Source organism: Vanacampus margaritifer, chromosome 10 (genome assembly GCF_051991255.1).
Source record: "Vanacampus margaritifer isolate UIUO_Vmar chromosome 10, RoL_Vmar_1.0, whole genome shotgun sequence".
In the NCBI taxonomy this organism is placed as follows: domain Eukaryota; kingdom Metazoa; phylum Chordata; class Actinopteri; order Syngnathiformes; family Syngnathidae; genus Vanacampus; species Vanacampus margaritifer.
Window position 1 is genome coordinate 27,701,761 of NC_135441.1, and position 23,048 is coordinate 27,724,808.

At 42.7% G+C, this 23,048-nt stretch overlaps 2 protein-coding genes across 11 annotated transcripts in view; one reads left to right on the forward strand and one right to left on the reverse strand.

Moving 5' to 3' along the window:
• On the forward strand, positions 1 to 16,578 carry st3gal8 (ST3 beta-galactoside alpha-2,3-sialyltransferase 8). 3 transcript variants are annotated; one of them, XR_013295656.1, is made up of 10 exons: positions 1 to 66; positions 5,818 to 6,108; positions 6,420 to 6,513; positions 6,604 to 6,742; positions 8,526 to 8,722; positions 9,626 to 9,805; positions 10,341 to 10,386; positions 10,452 to 10,571; positions 11,212 to 13,652; positions 16,149 to 16,578. XR_013295656.1 is itself a non-coding variant. In XM_077578485.1 (9 exons), exons 2-9 carry the CDS (start codon positions 5,913 to 5,915, stop codon positions 11,377 to 11,379), a joined length of 1,140 nt encoding a protein of 379 aa, XP_077434611.1. In that variant the 5' UTR covers positions 1 to 66; positions 5,818 to 5,912; the 3' UTR covers positions 11,380 to 16,578. The 3 variants fall into 3 exon arrangements, 1 of the variants encoding a protein (XP_077434611.1); XR_013295657.1 differs by having other exon boundaries at positions 11,212 to 11,731; positions 13,470 to 16,578; XM_077578485.1 differs by having other exon boundaries at positions 11,212 to 16,578.
• The window catches only part of LOC144059406 (arf-GAP with SH3 domain, ANK repeat and PH domain-containing protein 2-like), a 24,439-nt gene continuing 14,903 nt past the window's right edge, over positions 13,513 to 23,048 (reverse strand). For 2 of the 8 annotated variants that reach the window (XM_077578481.1, XM_077578480.1), the window contains exons 9-28: positions 21,383 to 21,463; positions 21,164 to 21,261; positions 20,970 to 21,039; positions 20,797 to 20,884; positions 20,655 to 20,703; positions 20,318 to 20,484; positions 19,859 to 19,992; positions 19,695 to 19,786; positions 18,856 to 19,039; positions 17,668 to 17,753; positions 17,474 to 17,589; positions 17,325 to 17,392; positions 17,154 to 17,261; positions 16,176 to 16,425; positions 15,795 to 15,947; positions 15,659 to 15,725; positions 15,271 to 15,311; positions 15,039 to 15,190; positions 13,768 to 13,899; positions 13,513 to 13,661 (exon numbers count right to left, since the gene is read on the reverse strand). In XM_077578481.1, the coding sequence (XP_077434607.1) occupies positions 13,587 to 13,661; positions 13,768 to 13,899; positions 15,039 to 15,190; positions 15,271 to 15,311; positions 15,659 to 15,725; positions 15,795 to 15,947; positions 16,176 to 16,425; positions 17,154 to 17,261; positions 17,325 to 17,392; positions 17,474 to 17,589; positions 17,668 to 17,753; positions 18,856 to 19,039; positions 19,695 to 19,786; positions 19,859 to 19,992; positions 20,318 to 20,484; positions 20,655 to 20,703; positions 20,797 to 20,884; positions 20,970 to 21,039; positions 21,164 to 21,261; positions 21,383 to 21,463 (2,211 nt within the window). In that variant the 3' untranslated portion in view covers positions 13,513 to 13,586. Of the gene's footprint in view, positions 13,662 to 13,767; positions 13,900 to 15,038; positions 15,191 to 15,270; positions 15,312 to 15,658; positions 15,726 to 15,794; positions 15,948 to 16,175; positions 16,426 to 17,153; positions 17,262 to 17,324; positions 17,393 to 17,473; positions 17,590 to 17,667; positions 17,805 to 18,855; positions 19,040 to 19,694; positions 19,993 to 20,317; positions 20,485 to 20,654; positions 20,704 to 20,796; positions 20,885 to 20,969; positions 21,040 to 21,163; positions 21,262 to 21,382; positions 21,464 to 23,048 lie in introns of all 8 variants that reach the window. The other 6 variants (XM_077578474.1, XM_077578475.1, XM_077578482.1 and 3 more) reach the window with 5 other exon arrangements.

Below are 23,048 nucleotides of genomic sequence, written 5' to 3' on the forward strand. Positions count from 1 at the left end.
CTCCCTCCTCCCTCCTCATCTAAAAGCAGCCAAGACGAAGAAAGACCTCCGGCGGCGAAGCTTCATGTGAGTTTCTCTTCATTTTGATGTTTCTTCTCGACGATTGGATCTCGGTGTCTTGTTGTTTTGTGATTCGGTTTGTATTTGGACCGATATTGTGCGTTTTGTATGTCTGCTCAAGTGGGAGAGCGTCGCGTCGAACAAACTTGACCGGGGGTCGCTCCAAACTTTGGGCAACTTTTTGTGCTAATGTAGCGCTTGTTGTCATGGTGTCATCTTGGCAATTGAAGCAAAGTGTTCGTCCGAACCGAGTGGGCCGCTACACGAAGGAGGAAGACATGGGGCGAGGGTGTCGAGTCTTGATAGGAGGAAAAGTGTTTGATTTGTTTGTTTGTTTGTTTGTTTGTTTTAACTGCGTTTATAACGTGTTTGGTTGTTGACCAAAACCGTGATGGCATCTGTCGGCTTCACTGGCGACACCTCCAAAGGTGGCCAAAGTACGCACACGCTTTACTTGAGTAGCTACAAGTACAGATACAGTGGACCCCCGCATACTCGCGGTTTGGCACCCTTACATTTACCTACTTGAGCATTTAGTTGTTTTGTTTTAAATAATAAAATCTAAAATCATATATATTAGGGCTTCATGACATTGGAAAAAAACATACAATATAGTTGTTGAATATGGCGATATCTATGACCACATATAAATATATATGTATTTTTTAGTGGGGGGGTACTATTCAGAGAAAAAAGTTCGCAAATTTACGAGAAATAAACTCGCAGATTTGAAAGAAAAACACATAGTACAACCTACTCAGATGTGCACAAATTCCTACGGTGGAAGAATTTGTTAAAGTATACTTTTCGGTCGGGTTTTCAAATAAGGAGATGATAATTGCTCGGGCAGAGATGAACTATATCGTATTAAGCGTTTGTAAAATAATAAATAAATACAGCCATGGGTCGGTCTGTGCATTACTCAAGATGGCAGCCTGAGATGTGACCTTAACCTGCGCTGCCTCTTCCATCCTCCTCCATCTCCTCCATCCATATGTGTCATCATCTCACAAATTTGCACATTTTAATGGCACAAATATCCAAGTTTTTTTTCTCATAAATTTGTGTGTGTGTGTGTGTGTGTGGGGGGGGGGGTTCTCTTGCGAATTTGCCATTTTTAATGTTGCAAATATTATTATTTTTTCTCCAAAATTTGTGTTGTTTTTTTTTTCTAGCAAATTTGCCAACGTATAATGTTGCAAATATTTGAGTTTTTGTTGTTGTAAAGATGTGACTTTTTTCTCTCCCAATATTAACCCCACCCCAAAAGATATATTTATTTATGCGCGGGACTAATACGCCGGTGTAGATATCAATATTATTGCGATATTTAACATGTACCTAAAGAAATGTCATTTTTATTGTCTAATGGAAGAATTACATTTTTTCCTGAGGCAAAATAAGCAAGCTCAATGTATTCTTAGTTAATGAATGAATTGTAATTACACAAAATAATGTACAATTATTAAATGGCAATGCACTTTTAAGTTTGCGTCTGACAGGTCAAATTCAAATAAAAGCATACAATTCCATGTGAAACTTAGTGCATGTCTTTGCGATATGCATGTTGCGATATCAAAATTAAAAAAATATATATATTTTGGAGTCCTAATTTGCAGCGGGGCTCCGTCCTCATCCCCTCTATTAAAAGTGCATTATTTAAAGGAGTAATGAGTCTTTAAGTGATTCCGACTCGGTCACAAGTCATATTTGACTTTAACACTTGCTGACTCATCGTTAAGTACTCCATAAGGTTTTAATACGTTTTTTGTGTGTGTTTTTTTCTGGATGTTTAAGAGGTGCACTGTATGGCCTTAAGCACACATGGCAGCTTTTATCATGAGGGACAGTGTTCCGAAAAAGGGGGGTGTGGGGGGGCTTGAGAGGGGTTAATTCCAATCCCTTGGAAAAAAAGTAGGGAAAAAAAGCTTTTACAAGAAAACAGGGAGGAGATGTCGGGAAGGGTGTGTGGACAGGAAACGGCTGTTGTGTGTCTGGTCGTATTTGCAGTACCGACTCCACACCGTCAAGTAGGAGGACTCGTTGAAATGTTGACATTCAGTAACCACCAAAATGTTTCACTGTGTTCCTTTTGGGTCCGTTTTGGAAGACGCTGGTTTGCATCCTTACCTGGCTTGGTCCTGTTTCACTGAAACAGGAAGTAACGTGTTTGTGTGCTTTCCTGTTTATTTGGTTAAACTAAAGCCCTCATTGACACAAATTCAGTCAGTTTCTGTTTAAAAACATCTTTCCCTTGGTTGTTCTTTTTTATTGTTGTGATATGGACGGGTTGATCTAAATCTGAAAAACAGTCTCGGGTAAACAGACCTGTAAATGAACTTATGGATGCTAAAATGCTAATCTGATCCAGTTGCACTTTGTCTTTCCTCAGTAGTTGGACTAAGACTAAACTGGTCTTTGGACTAGAGGGTGATGTGGGAGTGGACTCCTGTCTCATCTAACTCCCACAGAAGAAAAAACAGTCCCTGACTATAGTTTATTTTAATTTTATATTTTTTTAATCCTGTCCCGTCCTGCTCCTCTTGCTGCTCATGTTCTCTGTTCTGTTCTCGCACACAACCATTCTCAACCTTAACTAAGGCTGGGCAATTAATCGTCATTTTGACAATCAAATCGTTGAAAATTTGCTACATTTAAAAAAAACATCCAGATGTTATTGTGAGTTATAATGATGCCAACTATGAATGAATGTTAAGTTTGAGTTAAAACTGATTTAGAATCAGTATACATTATTGTTTGAAGACGTTACACAGGAATTATTTTTGAATAAATTAACCCCTTAAATAAAAATGTGTTGGGTTGATAAGATTAAAATCGATTAAAATTGTAATCGTCCTGAATAAGTGAAAATATAGAGATTACATTTTTGGGCCAGTCCGAACGTTAACTAAACGCAGAAACAAATGTTCCTTTTGAGACCATTTTCAGCCTCTGAAACGTCTCCATTTCAATACCTTTACAGTACAAGAACAGACTTGTGCAAAATGTAACCTACAGATGCTAACATGCTAATTCTAACTCTCCCATTCTTTACTCGTTCCTATTAATGCCACAAAAATTGAATCCTCAGATAGTAATCCGGTTTAGTCACAATGTGAAATACTGCCACATTTTACGCAGAGCACTTAGGCCAAATGATTGTTGAGAGTGTTGTAAAAGCTTGGCACCGTTTCTCTTTCTCCCTATGATTTATAATTCATATAGCTAAACGATTGGAATTGGCGGATTATTGAGCGGGGAAGGTTTAAAAAAGGCAACTTGTGAAATGGTCGGCAAGTCGTCACGTTATCGTTAAAGCAAGCCGTGCTCGGATTTGGCTAACTTTGCTATTTCAACCTGCAGAGGTGGCTAAAGTACTCGAGACCGGTTCCCGTTTGTTGTGCCTGACAAGACTGCAAGGTCTGATTGAATCGAAATCTGACCTTTGGACTTAACCTTTCTGTATGGATTTGTTTTTTGTGTGTGTTTTCTCATCCACAGAGGTTGAAAAATGTGAAAAAAAGTAAAAAGTAGAGATTTCTTTTTTCAAATCATTAAGCAAATAGCTTTTTTTTTTAAATTTAGTAATGATCTAGGCTGACCAAATGTAAGAAGTAAAAAGCTGCCAGGAAAATAAACTCTTAACTACATGAACAAAGTATTTGTACTTCCACCATTTCTGACCTGCTGCTCTCGAAATAGACGAAAGCTTGACTAAAACCATGAGCGTCGATGTGTCTGCTGTGAGCATATTTAGAACGTCCTGATCAAAGTGCATCAATCCACTGAAGTTTGCCAATGAAAGAGTGAAAAACGTGCATGAGTTTCCTATTGGGAGGCTGCTGCGAGTTTCCATTGTGGCGTCCACACAAGATTCCAGATGTCAGTGAGACCAACGAGTTGCGTCACATGCTGCTCTCAGCATGGGAATGACTCTGTCTGCCCCCCCCCCCCCCCCCCCACCGACAGACCCAAAAATAACAGAGAGATAGTGTGACTCCATTCAGTCTTGCACTCAAGGGACAGACGGCCATGAAGAAGAAATATCCTGAAAGTGCGCTATCGTCGGGGAGATATGCTAGCACTTCCTGGAATTGTTTTGACAATTCGGCCCTCAGAGACAGTTTTCACTTGGCAATGTCAATTTGGCAGGAATGTCTACCATGATTAGACCTACGAAAATGTCTTAAGAAGCCATTTTGACAAGACACAGGATGTCTGCCATGTTGGTTGAAAACGGCCATTTTAGCAGGGAAACCCTTGAATTTTGCTTCTTCAGCTTTATTATTGGAAACGTTCAGCCGTTGGAGCCAGTTTTATTTTGGCAATGTGAAATTTTGTTGGCATATGTCGCCCACAAAAAAGAATCAAAAATCTATGCCCAAAAAGACACAGGAAGTCTGCCATTTTTGTTCAAATCGGCCCTTTTAGCATGGAAACTCTAGAATTGGTTTTGTTTCTTCATTATTAATTTAAATATTCAGCTCCTGGAGCCTGTTTCAGTTGGCAATGTGAAATTTGGTAGGCATGTCTATCATGAGTAAAGCCACATAACCGTCTAAGGAGCCATTACCAAAAAGACACAGCAAGTCTGCCCGGTTGGTTCAAAACGGCCATTTTGGCAGGGAAACTCTTGAATTTTGTTTCTTTATCGTTATTATTTGAAAAATTCAGCCACTGGAGCCAGATTCATTTAGCAATGTGAAATTTTGTTGGCATGTCACCCACAAAAAATAATTTTAACCCCCCCAAAAAAAAAAGACGTAGGAAAACTGCCATTTTGTTTCAAAGCATTTTGCTAAGGGAACTCTTGAATTAGTTTAATTTCTTAATGATTATGTTGCTTTTCACAAATGAACCCCATGGATCCATTTTCATGTAACAACTTGAAACTTGGTTGGCAAGTCTGTCATGAGTCAATAATACACGACTGATGCCCAAAAACAATCATTTTGGCCCTTTTGGGTTGGAGCGTGGTCGCAAAAGTTTCAAACAATATTCCAATCAATGATCTTGTATGGAATCTCGTTTGTATTCCAGAAATGCTTGTCCAGCTTTCTTGACCTCACTTTGCCCTCTCGCTGTTTTAACCTTTTGTACAAGTTTGTACAGTGGAGCTGTGTGCTAATACACTTTGCTAATCCACCAGCTTAACTTTTCTTTTCCCTTTTGAGTTCACGAGACGGCCCACCTGGCAACGATTAAAGCCCACTTTCACTTGTGCTCTTGCCTTTTGGCTGTTTTTGGAATCTGAATATGCAAATCTTTGGGTGTCGACCCGCAAGTATGTGGGGCTTGAGTGTACTTCCGGTTATACATGGAGGGTTCCAGGGTTTAGTCTTGGGACCATTACGGTTCAATCTATACATTAAGTAATGTATGTTAAGTATCAGGTCATATTTTATTTTTCAAAAATGTTCCATATCAATTTTTTTTAGTTTTTTGCCCCCATTTTCCCTGTTGTATGTGGAAAACATGTCTTGCATACGCTGATTTTGCTATTCGCGTGCCGTTCCCTGCCCCGCCAATAGCAAGGGAACGACTCTTGTGGACTTGAGTTCATCCATCAGTGAAATTAAAGTTAGTTTTCATGATTCATATATTGAGGACACTAAATAGGGATTCACTTCTGCTCACTAAGCTTTTCATCACTACAAAATAGCCAACTCAACTATAGTGGATACGAGTGAGAGATTTTCAACACGGCCTTACACTGAATTTTTATTTTTTTCCCTCCTCCCCCGCGTGCCCCAACAGGAACGCGGTGTAGCGTACAAGACAGGACGCGGACGCCCTCGCTCGGCCTCCACAGAGATGAAGGCGAGGCGAGCGGAAGCCCGGCGGGGGTGCAGATGAGGTTAGCGGAAGTGCTACTAGGGCCGCGCCCCCTCGCACCTCCAGCCATGTGGTTGAAGAGGAAGCTGTGCGTGGTGCTGGGCATCGCCGCCGTCCTCCTCCTCATGCTCGCCAGCCAGAGCATCCAGAGGAAGCACTTCCTGTCCATGTCCTTTGCCACGCCCACCCGGGACAACATCAGTCAGGAGACGGGTGAGGGATGTTACAAGACTCACAATTTTAAAGGGTTTGGCTTTCAAAGTAGGGTTCATAGACCTGGTTAGGGTTTTGAGCAAGAGTTTACTGTTATAAATTAGGGTTTCAGGTCTGGGTTAGGGTTTTGAATTAAGGTAAGGGTTTTTTAAAGTCAAAGTTCATATTAGGGTTTCAGGTCAGGGTTATGAGTCTTTGTTTTGAATTTGAGCCTGGGTTAGGGTTTTAAACAAGGATTAGGGTTTGAAGCCAGGGTTTGGTTTCTGTTTTAACGTTTGGTGGTGTGACGTGTTTCTTTGTGTTGCTTGTAGCGCCTCCTGCTGACGTCAGCAGCACACACGCACTTGTCAGCACCGCCGCACTTGAGAAGCACTCGGCAAAAGAAGACACTGGGCAGGACGAAAGGTAACATAGCGGGTGGTGGTTGGGTTTTTTTTTGGGGGGGGGTGGGGGGTGTAATATTTGGGGCTGGTCTTACCAGCGCACTCCTCTCAGGCCCTGCGGTTGTCCCGAGTCATGCGTGTCGGACGTGAGCGCGTCCGACTGGTTCCGCCGCCGCTACGATCCCCGACAGCGGCCCATCCTCCGCGACGCCAGCGACCATTTGGACCCGGACGCACTCAACTGGTGGCTGGTGAGAACTGCACGCTCGCTTAAATGCTTCCTCCACATCCAAGACACGTGCTGCACTCGCCGTTTTTCTTTTCAACATAGTCATTTCTGGACTATAAGCCACGCTAGCTAAATTTGGGCTCACTTGCTTTGTTTTGCTCTGCCTGACGCTCGTGCGCTTCCTTTATAGTGCGCCCCCTTTTGATCTCATGGATAAGCCGCACCTTTGTATTCGCCGCAGGGTCGAATGCAAGTGAAAAAAATAGCGGCTTATAGTCCAAAAATGACTGTAGTTCCCATAGTTTGTACTGCAACAAGCATTTGATCAGAAACAGACAATTTTGTCTGAGACCTAACATTTAGTGAACAGAAAAATGTTAAAAAAGCATAAAGGCTAACACAATCAAATCATTTTTAGAATGGATTATTCTATTGAGAATTTCATCCATTTAAAATTGTATTTTGTATTAAAGTTTATTACAAAGCCATCTTTTCCCCCTGATTGCTAGTTATTAGCCAACAAATGTTGTTTAGTGATTAAAAACAACAACGAAACAATATCCGGATTTGAATGGAGCCATGCATTCCATTAGAATGAATCGGAAATGAGCAAACGGAATGAAAATGCTCCATTAAAAACACTTCAATCGAAATAAAAAGGCTGAATCTAAATGGAATTTCATTCGGAATGGCAGGGCGGGTAAATTCCTCCAAGTCACATGTCCAAACCCAGAACACAGGTGAGCCGTTACATGAGTCCGCCCGGCACTGTGACATCATTTTCAGTCCACAGCAAGTGACAAAATGGCCGCCCCCTTGAAATGGATGAAAATGGTGAATTTTGCTGCTTTATTCAAACTCCACAAACACAAAATTCACCAGAATAGAACAAATCATTGTATAAAAAATGATGGACTTGACTTCCCCTTGGTCAAATAATCCATTGATTTTATTGTACCTCTCATGTTTTCATAAACTCTTAGAAAACTATTCGGTGCCTCCCATGAAGCTAAGAAACGTCTTTTTGGTATCACTCCCATCATCAGCGAACCGTGTTTTTGTAAACACGAGAGGCCAGTTGAGGAAGCGGCCGCCTTACAGGAAGTTCTTTGCAGGCTGGACAGGCAGCAGCTTCCATTAGCGCCAGCCGTGAGGATCGCGACAAGAGCAAAGATGTCATGTGAAGGGATGAGGAGAGCCACCGACGTGCCGAGTTCAACGTCCGTTGAGACTTCTGTTGGATTCCGCCCGGCGTCTTGAGCGGGAGACGCTCGCACGTCTTTCCTGCTCAACGTTAACACACGCGGGCCATTAGGAGATTGAAAGGGGAGGGGGGAGGGGGCGGGCAGACGATGATTTCATCTTGCTGATTCACTGTGTCGTCACTGCACCAAGCAGCCTTGAGATATCAGTTTCATTTGTTCTGGGACAACACTCGCAACTCAAAGCTCTGCTTTGTCCAAAAACAACACCATTTTTTTACAATACAGTCCAGTGTTTCCCACACCATGATAATACTTGGGCGGGCCACTCAAGTAAACTGGCCACCCCCCAAGAAGTTTTCAAGAAAACATAATAATAATAAATATATATATATATATATATATTATATATTATATTATATGTCTGAAGAAAACAACCAAAACGTATAAAAAACATGAACAGCCCAAAACATGGTTCTTTGCAGAGGATAAAGAACACAATGAACTATCAGAATGATGTGGTTTTTTGAAATGCACGATGTGTTATTCTCTGTTTTCTTTCACATTGGTTACCTGGTAACGTGACTGGGTTTTGCTCCGCAGAGTCTCCAGCGTTCGGGTAATGACCATGAGACGCTACAGGAAGTGATGTCACGCATGTTCCAGATCATCTCCCCGTCTTCCGTGGACTTCACGCCGCGGCCGGCACTCTGTCGCGCTTGCGCCGTGGTGGGCAACTCGGGCAACCTGCACAAGTCAGGACACGGAAAGCTCATTGACTCCCACGCCTCCGTCATCCGGTACGTTTTCCACACCGGTGCTTCTCAAACTTGAGTGAATGAAGGTACTGTGATGTCCTCCCATGTGGGCAAGGAGAGCCGTATTGCTTTTTTTTGTACATTTCTTAACAAAAAATGTTTTGAGCAGCTGGAACGGATATGCGGCTTTTCAATGTATTCCTGATGATGAAATGATTTCATTCAATTGTATTTGGTTTAAAAGTCAAAAGTTGAGCCGGAACATTAACCTATTAATAAAAGTCACCTATGAACATTTCTGCAAAAGAGAAAAAAAAAAAGACTCGAGGTGACTCGATTCAACCATAAAGAAGACCTAGAGTATTATTTGGCATGCTGATTGAAAAAAAATGTTTTTGCAATATTAAAAAAACACAACAACCTTCAAATCTGTACTGCTTTTAAGAGTTCAGAGTTGTACTTTCGTCAATAGCGTGATTGCATCAGCCGTTGTCTGCGGGAAAAAGCAGCTTCAGTTTCCTCGATTCAACCTTTTCCGATTAAAATGACCTGCGTGACTGACGATCTACGAGGCGTTCTGTCCTGACGTTCAACAACCATCTGCAGCCCGAGACCTTCACAAAAGTCTTTTGTAGCCTAATGCTAACAGGAAGTCGGCCACTTTGAATTTATTTTGCACCATTTTTGGCCTTTCGTGGAGGTCATATTTGAATGAATACTTGTAAAACGTTGCACCCGCATAAGGCCTGGCAAAAACATTTATATTTTAGAGGGTATATCTTCAAAAGTGCTGGTACCCCTAATGTGTCCTGAGTTGCGAGGGCATTTTATAGCTGCTCATGGTTCCAGTTTGAAGGAATTCTGTCAATCTTTCTCTTAACATAATCTGAGAATCACAGTTGTGCACATGCACGCAACATCTGACCAATCCCGTTTCCCGCTCAGGATGAACAAGGCGGTGACGCGGGGCTTCGACAAAGACGTGGGGAACCGCACCACGCATCACTTCCTGTACCCGGAGAGCGCGGTGGACGTGTCGCACGGCGTCAGTCTCATCCTGCTGCCCTTCAAGCTGCGAGATCTGGAATGGCTGACCAGCGCCTTGTCCACCGGGGACGTCAAAATGTACTAACGTTAAAAACTAAAAAAAAAAAAAAAACGAAACCATGATTGAGAATCTTCCGACAAGCAGCGTTTTTGAAATGTCAAAGACGGCTTCAAAGTTTAAAAACACGTCGTTACCTTTTCATTTGTAAACGTTAATCGATTTAGTGTCAACAAGCCTAATGTACTTTTTTCTTTCTATGAAACATCTCGAAGACGATTTAGTGTCAACAAATTTGACTTGCATAGTTCCTTAAAAAACAAAAAACAGACATTCAGAATTTTCAATGAAACTTAAGTCAGTTCCTCATCTTCAATAAAGCCATGTACGTGTTTTTGTTAACCTCAAAGACGACAATCTTCAAAAAGTCTACATTCGTATTTTTGTCCAGTAAATAAGAAATATATCATTCAAAGACGTTTAGAATCATGACATCAGGTAATTAAACCCAAAAGTTGAAATTTATTTGACGGCTCGTAAACATGAAAGCAAATGTTGACTTGCGTGCGTGTTTTTTTATTTTTTTAAACCTCAAAGCTGTTTTTGTGTGCTCAGGACGTACATGCGTGTGAAAGAACGCGTGGAGGCCGATAAAGACAAGGTAAGCGAGCGAAAAGGTGGCGTTAGCATGTAGCACGCGCGCTAACGTGGCGCATGTGCGCGCAGGTGTTGGTGGTGAGTCCGGCGTTCTTCAAGTACGTCCACGAGCGCTGGACGGAGCGTCACGGCCGATACCCGTCCACCGGGATGCTCGCCATCGTCTACGCGCTGCACACCTGCGACCAGGTCGCCACGGCAACCGCCTACTTCCTTCCTTCCTTCCTCCTCCCGTCCCTCCTTTTGATCCACATTCCTTCCTTTCTCCATCACGCCTTCCTTCCTTCCTTCCACTTGTCTACCTTTATATTTTTTCTTCTTTTCCATTTGTCTTCCATTGTTTTTTTCCCTTCAATTCCCTCCTTTGTCTCTCGTGCCTTCTCCTTACCTTCTTTACTTTCATCTGCCTGACTTTTTTCTGACTTCTTTTTTAAAATCCTTTTTTCCTACCTTCCTTTCTTCCGGATTTCATTTCTTTTTGCATTCTTCCTTTACCTTTCCTTCCATTCTCCTTGCTATTTTTTTCCTTCCTTTCTTTTTCGCCTCCTCTTTTCCTTCAATTTTCTTCCATCCTTCCTTTGTCTCTTCATTATCTTGGTCTTTTTTCTTATTTTTTCCCCTTCTTCTCTTCCTGATTTAATTTCTCCCTCCGTTCTTGCCTCCTTTCATTTCTTTCTCCTTCACTCTGTCTTTCCTTCCGTCCTTCTGTTTTTCTTTCTCCTGCCATTCTTTTTATTCCCCTTTCTTGCTCCTGCAATCCTTCCTTTCTTTCGCCCTCCTTGCTTCCTTCTTTACTTTTTCCTTTACCTTTCCTTCCCCCTCCTTGCAGGTGTCGGTGTTTGGTTACGGGGCCGACCAGCAGGGCAACTGGCACCACTACTGGGAGGAGAACCGCAACGCCGGCGCCTTCCGCAAGACGGGCGTGCACAGCGCCGACTTTGAGACGCAAGTCATCCGCCGGCTGGCCGAGGAGGGAAAGATCCGACTGCACGCGTGAACCCGGCGGATCTCGTCTGCCCGAGCGCCAGGACGGACGAAGAGGAACGAGCCCGGACGCCTTCTGGCACCGAACAAACAAAACCCGAGTGGCCCAAATCGCCGTTTTTGTCCATTTTGTGCCTTTCCGCACGACGGCGGAACAACCTGCAACCACAAAAAAGAAAACTTTGCTCTGAGGTGGGGAACAACCACATACACTTTTTGGTGGATTTTGTATTATTTTGCAAAATGACTTTTTTTGTTTCGTTTTGTTTCCCCTCATCTGAGCACTTTGCCTTAAGGAAACGGCAGCCATCTTGTGGCTCCACAGGTAACTCATCCTTCCATTCAAATGGAATGGTGGCCGTCCGGTAAGTATTTTGTCCCCATTTTTGTTTTGCTACAGTCTTACATTCTCAAATGCTTTCAATGAAATTTTTCCTCCAAAGTTGTGCAAACATGACAAGCATGGTGACAAAGTGAGATGAAAAACATTGAAAATACTCTACATATATAATGTGAAATTTTAATACAAAAATTCTCCAAAATTCTACCTTGGTTATCCCATCAGAATTAATATTTCTTGTACATTTATTGTTAACTCATTCACTGCCATTGACGTCTATAGACGTCAAAAATTCATTTGAACTATTTCCATTAGTTTCACTTTTTCCCCCCCACTTTTGTTAACAAGAGTATGAAAACCTATAAAAAAATATATATATTGTACATTTAGAACAGATATAAAAATTGTGATTACTTGTGAGTTAACGATTGGAAAAAAAAGATTATTAAAAATTAGGGGTGTCAGACGATTACATTTTTTTATTTTAATTAATTGCATGACTTCAATAGTTAACTTACGATCAATCACAAATTTTATATCTGTTCTAAATGTACAATAAAAAAATTCTAGGTTTTTATACTCTTGTTGACAAATGTGGAAAAAATGTAAAACTAATAGAAATAGTTCAAATGAATTTTTGACGTCTATAGCCGTCAATGGCAGTGAATGAGTTAAACATGCATAAATATCCAATTTTGCAATGTCATAAGTTTTAATTTACAAGGGAAAAAACTTGGCAAATTTTGAGGGTAAAAATAAGATTGAATGCATTATAAGACTGTGACATGGAAAATGAATGATGTGAATTCATCTTTTGCTTTAACGTATTTCCGTCACTACGTTTGTGTTGCTTGTAAATGTCACACACAAAAAAGGTGTGGCGCATTCACCGTTTTTTGTCATACCAAATGTTGGCGCCACCAGCTGGTGTTGACGTGTACTGTGAATGTAAAAGTCCTCCGATGGTCAATCGCGTGCTGCTTTTTGTTTGCAAACGACAATGAAGGAAAATGAGGACCATGCGGTATTTTTTTTTTCTTCATATTATACAGCATGCAGCATAGATTGTTACTTTCAATGTTTGTAATGTTTTTGTTTCATTTTGACTTGTTTCCATTTTCTTGGGGGCTATATGGAAAAAAATATTTCTGAATAAGATGACATTTACACAAACCCTGTTGGGTAATCAACCACTAATGTCTGAAGCCTTCAAATTCCTGTAAAACGATGCGCTCGTAATATTTTGACATTCTTCTTACAATATTTTCTTTCTTTTTGGAGGTGGCCCTAGTATTCTTTTGTTCAGGTGTGATTGAGTTACGATTGTATTTTTCAAATCACTATTATAAAAATGGATCATTTCAAGTCAAAATGTATGTTTTCGTCATGTTTTGCTTTCTGCACATGTCCCAATACTTTTGTCGAGATCTTCCCTTTTTTTTCTTTTTTTTTTCATAACCTTGCTTTACATGTCCCAAGACTTTTGTCCATGTGGCCTGCTTTACATGTAAGAATTTGTGAAGGCACTACTGCCACTTGGACTGAACAATAATGAGAAAATAAACAAATTGAAAAAACACAAACAAATCCCCAAAGTTTTTTTTTTTTTTTATCATCCATACCAAAAAAGGCAAAGTTTGTCATCTTTTTAATTGTACTTTTATTGGCAATGTTTTCCTTGCTTTTTTTATTATTATTATTATTATTTTTTATTTTTATTGTCACAATGTTTTGTGGTCCTGTTGATGTTTGTGTGACTAAAGGCAGGAAGTGACATGCTACTTGGCCGCTGAGGCGTCTTTAAAGGCAGCTGGAAACGTTTCGTCCGAGTGTCGCAGCGCTTCTCGCTCGTGCGTTGTGCTCGTGTGCCGTGCCACGCATCAGTTTGACATCGGCTGCACGAAGGAAGATGGAAACAAGCCTCTCTGCTCCGGTTCCTCTGCAATGTAGCCGTGCTGAGTAACACACACACACACACACACACACACACTTCCTGTAGGTGTCCCAATACTTTTTCCCATCCAGCTGGTGTTGGTATTTAATTTTTTTTTTAATACGTACCCACCAGTCGGTGTCATCCTGTCCCAGGACCACGATGACTTGTCCCTCGCTGAAACTCAGCTCGTCATGGTGGTCCGCCTCGCAGTCGTAAAGCGCACGGACACGACGGGCGGACCCCCGATAACCCCGAGGCTGCCCAAGACAAAATGGCTGATGTTAATCAAAACGTGCTGATGTGATTGGTCGTTCTCATTCACCAAAACTAATGAAATAACTCAAAATTGGAAGAAAAAAAAAATTTGTTTATGAACTAGGAAACTAACAGAAACAACGCCTTATGTTTATGAAACTATAATTATAGCAAAAAAAAGTATTTTGTTTTTGTCTTTGCCAGTGAATATCATACATGAGCTTTTGGCGTTCATTTTAAAAGTCTTTATTTTGGTATTGCTTTACGTCCGTACAGAAGAAGGAAGGTCAAAAAGACATTTGAGAAATATAATTTACTTAATTACACAATACTTAATGACTAATCCGAAAACCAATAAAAACTAAACACGAAGCTCTTCCAAAAATAAATAATTTTACTAACACACTTGCTTTAAAAACTAATTAAAGCTAACTAAATTTTAAAATTAAAGGTCAAAATGAAATTAAAGTTAATTATAGTAAATTTAAAAAAACTATTAGTTATGTTCAAGGACTGTTCTTTTTAGTTTAGCGTAAATGCTAGCAGGCTAACGGGTTGGCCATTATTGAACTTGCGCTAAAACAAGTTCAAGTGACTGGTCTTTAATGAGGTCAAGCGAACATGGCTGCTCATTTCAGAGCTAATGCTAACAAGTCAAAGTTACTGATCATTACACACTGAAACATTAGCATGCTAACATGGCTAGCTATTTCAGCGTGAATGCTAGCACTGTAACTTAACTGCTAGATTTTGTTGTTTTGTTTTTTGCACCCACGCACACAAACACGCACACATACAAACATGGTCTCCCAGGCAGGGAAGCGAACCCACGCCAACCTGCATCATAGGCAAGTGACGGTACCAATCCGCCACCTGGAGCCCGACTTAACTGCTAGTTACAGACCTAATGCTAACGATATAAATTGACTGGTCTTTATAGTAATACGACTAGCATGCTAATATGACCCGTCCTTTCAGAGCAAATGTGATGCCATAACGCTAACAAATTCACGTGACTGGTCATCTCATAAACTAACAGGACTGGTCACTATGGTTACTATAACACTAGCATGCTAACATGAGTGAGTGCTACAGGGCCAATGCTAACAGGTTAATGTGGCTGGTTGCTAACGGCACTCACCAGTGACCTGCGAGGTAGCGGCTGGGGGGCGGGCCCTCGGTTGGCGCTCTCAAAGCTTTGCGAGCGTTGATTGGCTGATGAGCCATTGGGGGAGGGTCTTCTGGTGTGATGCGATCGTGAGGCGCTTGTGTCACTGTCCGCCCTGCGATAGGCTGAGAGATGCAAATGTGTCATGAAGTCATCAAAATGACAATTGAATTCCTTATTTGGGCGCGGTGTGGATAGGAAGTACCTCTGTCTGGGTGTTCGGTCAACGAGTCGAGAGGAGAAAGACTGCATGCACAGGGACAAACAGATGGTTATTAAAAAGCTAATAAATAAAGTGACTAATCATTATGGAAGTACCGTAATACTTGTAAAGCTAACGCTAACAATCTAAAGTGACTGGTCTTAACTGTAGATGGCATACCAACGTTGTCATTTAAAAATGAGTGCTAACAAGTTAACGTGACTGGTCGCTACATAGCTAATGCTAGCATGCCAACAATGTAGCGCTAAGTATACTGTATCCCTAAAATGATTGGCGTTGTGCTAGCATTTTAAGCTAGGTTAGGACAAAATGAAACTCTGCGATGCTAGCAGTTTTTTCCAGCCAATCAGAAGCCTGCTCTCATACTCACACACACTTCTTAAAGGACGAGTCTGCGCCGCTGTAGAGCCTCACATGACTGGCCGGCATCCCATAATCTACACACACACACACACACAGGTGATGACATCATCTTTCATGACCTCATTAATGACATCATGTGTTACCGTGGTTACTGGACTCAGAGCAGCTCCTTTTGTGGCGGCCGGCGACGGGAGGGGCCCACTTCCTGTTTTCTGTCAGGGGGAAGAAGACTTCCTCTTCTTCTCCCTCTTGCTCCGCCTCCTCACCCGGCGGAGGTGGAGGAGGAACGCTGGGTGCTGCGGGACAAGTTTGTTTTCTTTTCTGGCAAAAAAGCTCTTTAAGAATGGCACACCTTGACTCAGCATTTGTTGTCTTTAAATAGCTATTAATGGTGGGTGGGCCGCGACTCAACATTTGTTTTCACTTCTCAAAAATAGTTTTCTCTTCTCATAACGTGCTCATTACAACTCACTGTTTTGTTTACTCTTCCCCAAAAGGGAGAGAAACGGTGCGGCGTGCCTGACCTTTGACCCTGGGGGGCAGCAGCGGCGGGGCAGGCGAGGAGGGGGGCGGCGGCGGGGGGCTCTGCGCCCGGGCGGGGGGCCGAACGTGCTGCTCCATGGCCGTGGCCAGCCGCCGGCCCACGCTGAGCAGCCCCCCCGCGGAGCCCGGCGGCGGACACGTGACCGAGGCGGACGAGGACAGGCCAAAGTTGAAAGGTCGCGTGGGGAAGGAGAAGGAGGAGGACGAGCGCTCCTTCTTCACCGGACCGTTCTTCAGAGCAAAACGCAACAATTAGCGCAAATCTTACTTGGATCGCTGCAAGGGAAAATGACTTGTTTCTCTCTCATTGCTGCCTGCGTGGCTTTGAAATTAAACAAATACGTACGCAAATAAGTTGTTATTAAACTACAACCTAAATCTTTTCATTTGGACTAAACGTAGATTCATAAAATTCCTGTCAATGGAGGACCAAAAATGCCAAAAATAATACAATAATGGATAAATAAAAGTGCAGTGAAAATAAAAATGGACGTAAAAAATATAAATAAATTAAAAAAAATCGAAATAAAAATGGAAAAAAAAATCAAATAAAAACAAGATTTAAAAAATAAAATAAATGGAGAAATATTTATAAAAATAAACAATTAGAATTAAGTATCAATCAATAAATAAATCCGCTTTGCTCTCATATTTATTTATTTAATACTGCAGACGCTGTCAGCGTGAAATGTGTCATGTTATTCAAATAAGGGGGCGGTCCTAACCATGAAATAATTAAATATGAGAGAAGAGCATTTTTATTTATTTATTGATTGATACTTAATTCTGTTTATATATTTAGTTTTGTATTCATTTCCATATTTATTTTTTGAATCTCGTTTTTTAAATTACATTTTTACTTATTTTTATATATATATTTATTATTATTTATATATATATATATTATAATTAAATAAATACAAAAAACATCTCTTTGGGTATTCCGTTGCCACGGTTACCTTGTCATCAAAGTCGTCGTCGCTGTCGTAGATGTCGTCGTGGTGAAGGCGCCACTCGTACTCCACGTGGATGTGATGGTCCAAAAGGTCCGACTGGGCCTGCTGCAGCTAAACGCACACGCACACGCGTCAGCGTCCGCTCACGCTGAGACATCGAGCCGACAAACTCACCAGCGCCTCACAGTGGCCGTGCTTCAACTTGCGGCTCACGTCCAACGCCGTCTCTCCCAACTCGTTTTCTGGACGCACACGCTCAATGGTTGCCATCATTGTGTGTGTGTGTGTGTGTGTGTGTGTGTGTGTGTGTGCGCGCGTCTTACTGATGTGCGTGTTGGCTCGGGCCTTCAGCAGAAGTTTGACGCAGTCGCTCTTGTTGTGCAAGCAGCTGTAGTGTAACGCCGTGTTTCCACACGCCGTCTGCATGTCCACACTTGGCCTGGAAAACAAAGACGCACGCTCGGGTTGTGGTTAGCATGTTGTTGCGCTTGTTGAGTGCGAGCGTGCGGCCACTGACGAGTTCTGAGCGAGGAAGTGCAGGATGTGCAGAGTGGCGGTGTCGGCCAAGAGGACGGCCAGGTGCAGGGCCGTCTCCCCTTTCTCCTGTTGCCATGGAAACACATGCAAACATTCTGCAGCTCGAACCCTTCCTCCCTAAACCGAGGATGAATACCTATTTTCAAACAAACTCAAAAGCCTGTCTTGAAACCCTCATTTGAAACCTCGTTCTATGTTTTAAACTGAAATTTGAGTTTAAAGCCCTCATTTAAAATGATACTCCTGGTTTGAATTCCTAATTTCTAAATCGAATCCTAATTTGAAACCTTAATTTGAAATCCTACTCCTAAAATGTGAAACACAAACTATAAACCCAAGACAAGTTAAAAATCCTCATTTGCAAGGCTACCCGCAAGTTGCAAACCTGATTTGAGAAAGTCACCCTGGTTTGAAACCCTATTTGACACCCTGGCCCAGGGGTGGCCAAGTTGGGTCCTCGAGAGCCACTATCCAGCCTGTGTTCCATGTCTCCCTCCTTCAGCGCAGCTGATTCTAATGATCAGCTCATCAGCAAGCTTTGCAGATAACGATCCTGATCATGAATCAGGTGTGTTAGTGGAGAGAAACATGGAAAACAGGCTGGATAGTGGCTCTCGAGGACCCAACTTGGCCACCCCTGCCCTAGCCTATGTAATAATAAACCCTCATTTGAAACAATAACTCTGGTTCAAAACCTAATTTGCAACCTTAACCCTGTCTTTAAACCCTCATTTGAAACCCCTAGTTTGAAATCTAAGATTTAGCTCAAAACCCTCATTTGAAACCCCACCCCTGTCTTAAAACGAAAGTTACGTGTCGAACTACAATTCTATGAGTGGGGGATTTCCGTGTTGTTTCAGCACCGCCACCTGGTGGTCGGGAGGAATGAAATAGAACCCTGATTTTAAACCCTAATTTGTAATCCAAATTCTGTCTGAAAACCCTAGTTTGAAATCTATATTGAAACCCTGACCCTGGTTTGAAAGCCCAATCCTGGCTTGAGACTAAATTTAGCTCAAAACTCTCCTTTGAAAGTCTACCTCTGTCTTGTAACCCTCATTTTTAACCCCAATCCTGTCTTTGAAATCCTAAACAGAGCTAAAATGAAGAGGAAAAAAACCCCTCATATGAAACCCTAGCATTAAATGTAAACGCGCGCGTGGCCTACCTTCACGTGCGTGTGCAGCGCGTGTCCGAGCGGCGCGCGCTGCGCGTGCAACTGGACGAGGGCGTACACGTCGCAGTTGCTGGTGGCTTCCTGCAGGAGGCGCACGACCGCCGTCGAGCTGTGTCCGCGCCGAGCAAACTGCGCGTCCTGATACTTGCACTGGATGAACTCCTTACGCTCCGCCCTATCACGCGCACACACACACGCGCACACACACACACACACACACACACACAGCGAGACGTTTTGATTGACAGCTCCATGTTGATGTCGTGTACACAGTCTGGCCCAAAAGACGCGTTTCGTCCCTGCTTCCTTCCTTTCGAAGCGTCCTTGCATCCATCCTTCTTTCCTTACTTTCTCATCTCCTTCATTTCATCTCTGGTTTCTTTTCTTCATCTTTTGCCATTCATGCTTCCTTTGTCATCCTTCAATCTCTGCGTCCTTTCCCTCATTTCTTTCTTCTGACTTTAGATCCATCCAGTCTTCTTTCCTTCCTTGCTTCCTCCATTCTTTTTGCCTCCATCGCTGCCTTTCTTTAGCCTTTGATCCTTCCTTCCTTCCCCTTTTCCACCCTCCCTTCTTCTTCACATTGCTTCTTTCTTTCCTGGCTTCCTCATCCCTCCTCTTCCTCTCACTGTTCTTCCTTCCTTCCTTCCTCATTTTGCCATCCTTTCCCCAGCCCTTCTTTTCATCCTTCCTTCCTCCATTCCCTAATTTGAAACCCTACATTCTAACCCTTGTTACCCTTTTATGTTGAAACTAATGTGAAAATCTCACTCTGGCTTGAGACCCAAATTCAAAATGGAACGTGCGTGCGTGCGTGCGTGCATACGGACATGTGGCTTCGTTGCGACGGCTTGACGGACGGACTGGGCAGGTTGGCCTCCAGAATCTGGTTGAATCCGCTGTTGCCGACGTTCCGGGCCAACTGACGACAAGAAGACAGACGACATGTGACACGATGAGCGCGTGACGCGGTGGTGGGGTTCCGTTGGGCTACCAGCAGGTCGGAGGTTCCGAGGCTGTCCAGGCTGAGCGAGTGAATGCGCGAGACGTGGACGCCCATCTCCCGGTGCACGCCCGAGCACTCGATGCACGTCAGGATGCCCAGGTTGGTGGACACCCAGCCCGGATCTGCACAAAAACACGCAAACACATTCGGGCTCATTCCGGGCCAAATTTCTACTTTGATGATAACAAATTGCACTTGACAGATGTAGTATTTTAAACCCCTAAAATCAAGTCAAAATTTTTACACCACAAGATTGATGATTTTTTTTTTTTTTTTTGATTTTTGTGATTTTTTTATGATTTGAATTGAAGTTGGCCTTTCCACTCCTTTGAATGCTTTATGCAGTTTTTATGCATGTCTAATTTGTCATCCAAGCACATCACTTTCAAGTCAGCAAAGGTTGTTTTGAAGGAGGCCAACGTTGTTGTTGTTGCTGCACCCACCCACCGGGGGCGCCGCAGTCGCAGCAGCACTCGTTTCCGGGCATGCGTCGGATGTGCTCGCCGATGGATCGGGTCAGCTCCTCCAGGCCGCTCTGGCCGCTTCCTTTGCGGACGCCGTCCAACGCCGCCGTCAGGGCTTCCTGTTTGCTGTTGCTCAGCACCGAAATCCAACTGCACACAAAAACACTTTTGGGTTCTCTTCTCATGTGACAGAGACTTAGGCAGGGTTCGGGTTTGGGTTCGGGTTAGGGAAACCAACCGAACAGGAGGCTTCAAAACATTCAAATACTTTTACTCAAGTATCACAAAGTTCCGGCTACTTTCTACAAGACTGGACTCACGCAACACACTCGGCTTCATCCTCAGCCAGGAAGTGATAAATGCGGTTGTCTGGCGGACACAAAAGAAGAAGAATGAAAATCACTTTTGGTCGCAGTTGCCCAAAGATTCAATCATCCGAACGCGGGACCACAATTTACATACGAGAGATGAGGTCGAAGCACTTCTTGTCCTCCACGCTGGGTTTGACCTGGCAGGTGAGCAGGTTGAGCCTGGTGGGGGCTTTGTTGGGCTACGAGCAAACAAAACCACACACAACTTCATTCCAAAGTGCGTCCTGACAACACACACACACACACACACACTTGTGATCTGACCTGTGCGTGCGCGATGGTCAGGTAGCAGTTGTGAACCCAACATTTCCTCTTCTGCCACATTTTACGCAAGCTGAAACAACAACAAACACACACACAAATGCACGCGCCCCAATCGAGGTCAAACATAAGCGTGCGTACTTTTGTGTACTTGCCACAACAGTGTGCGTGTGCGTGTGCGTGTGCGTGTGCGTTACCCGTCGCTCTTCTTGTAAAGGAATCCGGTCCTCTCGCTTCCGTATTGTTTATCTCCCAGCAGCTGATGCATGCTGTACATCGGCTTTGGGAAACTATCCTGATGGAACACACACATATTATTGGATGTCATCACGTTACCATGGGAACGGCTGCTTTTCTGTGTGTGTGTGTGTGTGTGTGTGTGTGCGTGCACATGCGCGTGTATTTGTGCGTTCCACCTGCTCGGTGTGCACAACAGGCCTGAGTTGATCTCGGAGTGACACAAGTTGACGTTTCTCCTCCTCCTGCCGCTGTTTCACCTACGCACACACACACACACACACACACACACACACACACATGAGCAGGTTTGCCTCTGTGTATTATGAGGACATTTTTTCCAAACCTGTTTAATTGTGTATTACGGGGACACCCCTTTCCGCTAATGCCAGAGAGATGGGACTTGCACCCCAAATTTTTTTTTGGGGTCGTCCAGGGAAATTTCACTTCAAAACTTGAAAAAACTCAACGCACAAAAAAAAGAAAAACCTGAAAAAACAGTAATTATGAGGACATAGATAATGAGCTAAATAAGCCACGCCCATGGCAAAAATGGTAATTATGAGGACCAACTCACATTACAAGGACAAAGTTTACACAACACACAGCAACCATGTCACTGAAGTGACTTGAAAGTTCTGGCATTCTGGCGTTACACAAACTGAAATGACATTGATGTGTAATGACTTACCTGATATAAGGTCGCATTGTTGTGCATAACAATACTGTGAAATGCAAAGTCATACCTGATCCTTGAGCACCATGTTACAACTTTAGGACAGACTGAAACTGGTATGTTAATAAAACAATGCTTCTTATGTGAACAGGTTATCTAGGTCAAGCACATCTTTGTAATGGATAAGTTAGACATGAAACCAGATGCAAAAGAGTCAGTGAACATTGAACATTTTATTCTTTAAAACATGACTACCTCTCATCTTAAAGATGAGCAGTTTTCTAATAGCTCATTACTGGAATACCTTCGGATTTCAGAATTTCTGAAACAGGTTCAATGTAGGAAGTGTCCGAAGTACTGTGAGAATCTGGAACATATTCCTCTGCTGATGAATCCTCACTTGAACTGGATACATCAGCAACCTAATTTTTTAAACAAAAACAATTATTACATACATACAGACATACATATACATATTGTCGCTGTCCTGTGAAAAACACTTCCACCATATTTTCCAGACTATAAAGCGCACCGTGATACAAGCCGTGCCGCCAAGAAGGATCGCTACCGGAGAGCAGCCCGCGACCTAAAAATGGAAACGTGTTTTTCACAGGACAGCAATGATATCCATATATACAGTAGACGCACACATACATGTGCATATATACAGCGGCTCTAAAATTGACACCTGCCGGATGCGGGTTAAAGTTCCTTTTGGCGGGTGGTCATAAATATTTACTAGCTTTACTTCGCTGTTACTTAGTGATGTTACACTCGAAGTAGAAGCTTGAGACAAGTGTCGAGCGCTCGCGGCAGAAGTAGCTCCCGCCATTGATGGGCTAATGTGCTAAAGTTCATTTACCAAAGATAGGTGGTCTTCATCATCAAGCAGTTTTGCATTTTTTTTTTTTTTGCAATCAACGGGATATGTGCCAGATGCTGGAGCAAACTAGAAAAGCATTTAGAACCTTAAGTTTGTGCATATAATGTACTAAAGATTATTATAAATCTAGTCACCACATTTATTCGAAAGATGAGATGAAGCATTTAACAAGAGGGATAGTTAATATGCTTAATCTATGGCATTGCCCCTAAAACGGGTCTTGTGTGATACAGTCCTTCAGTTACAGTAGACGTTTTCTATTTTACTGAGTCAGACAGTCGTTAAG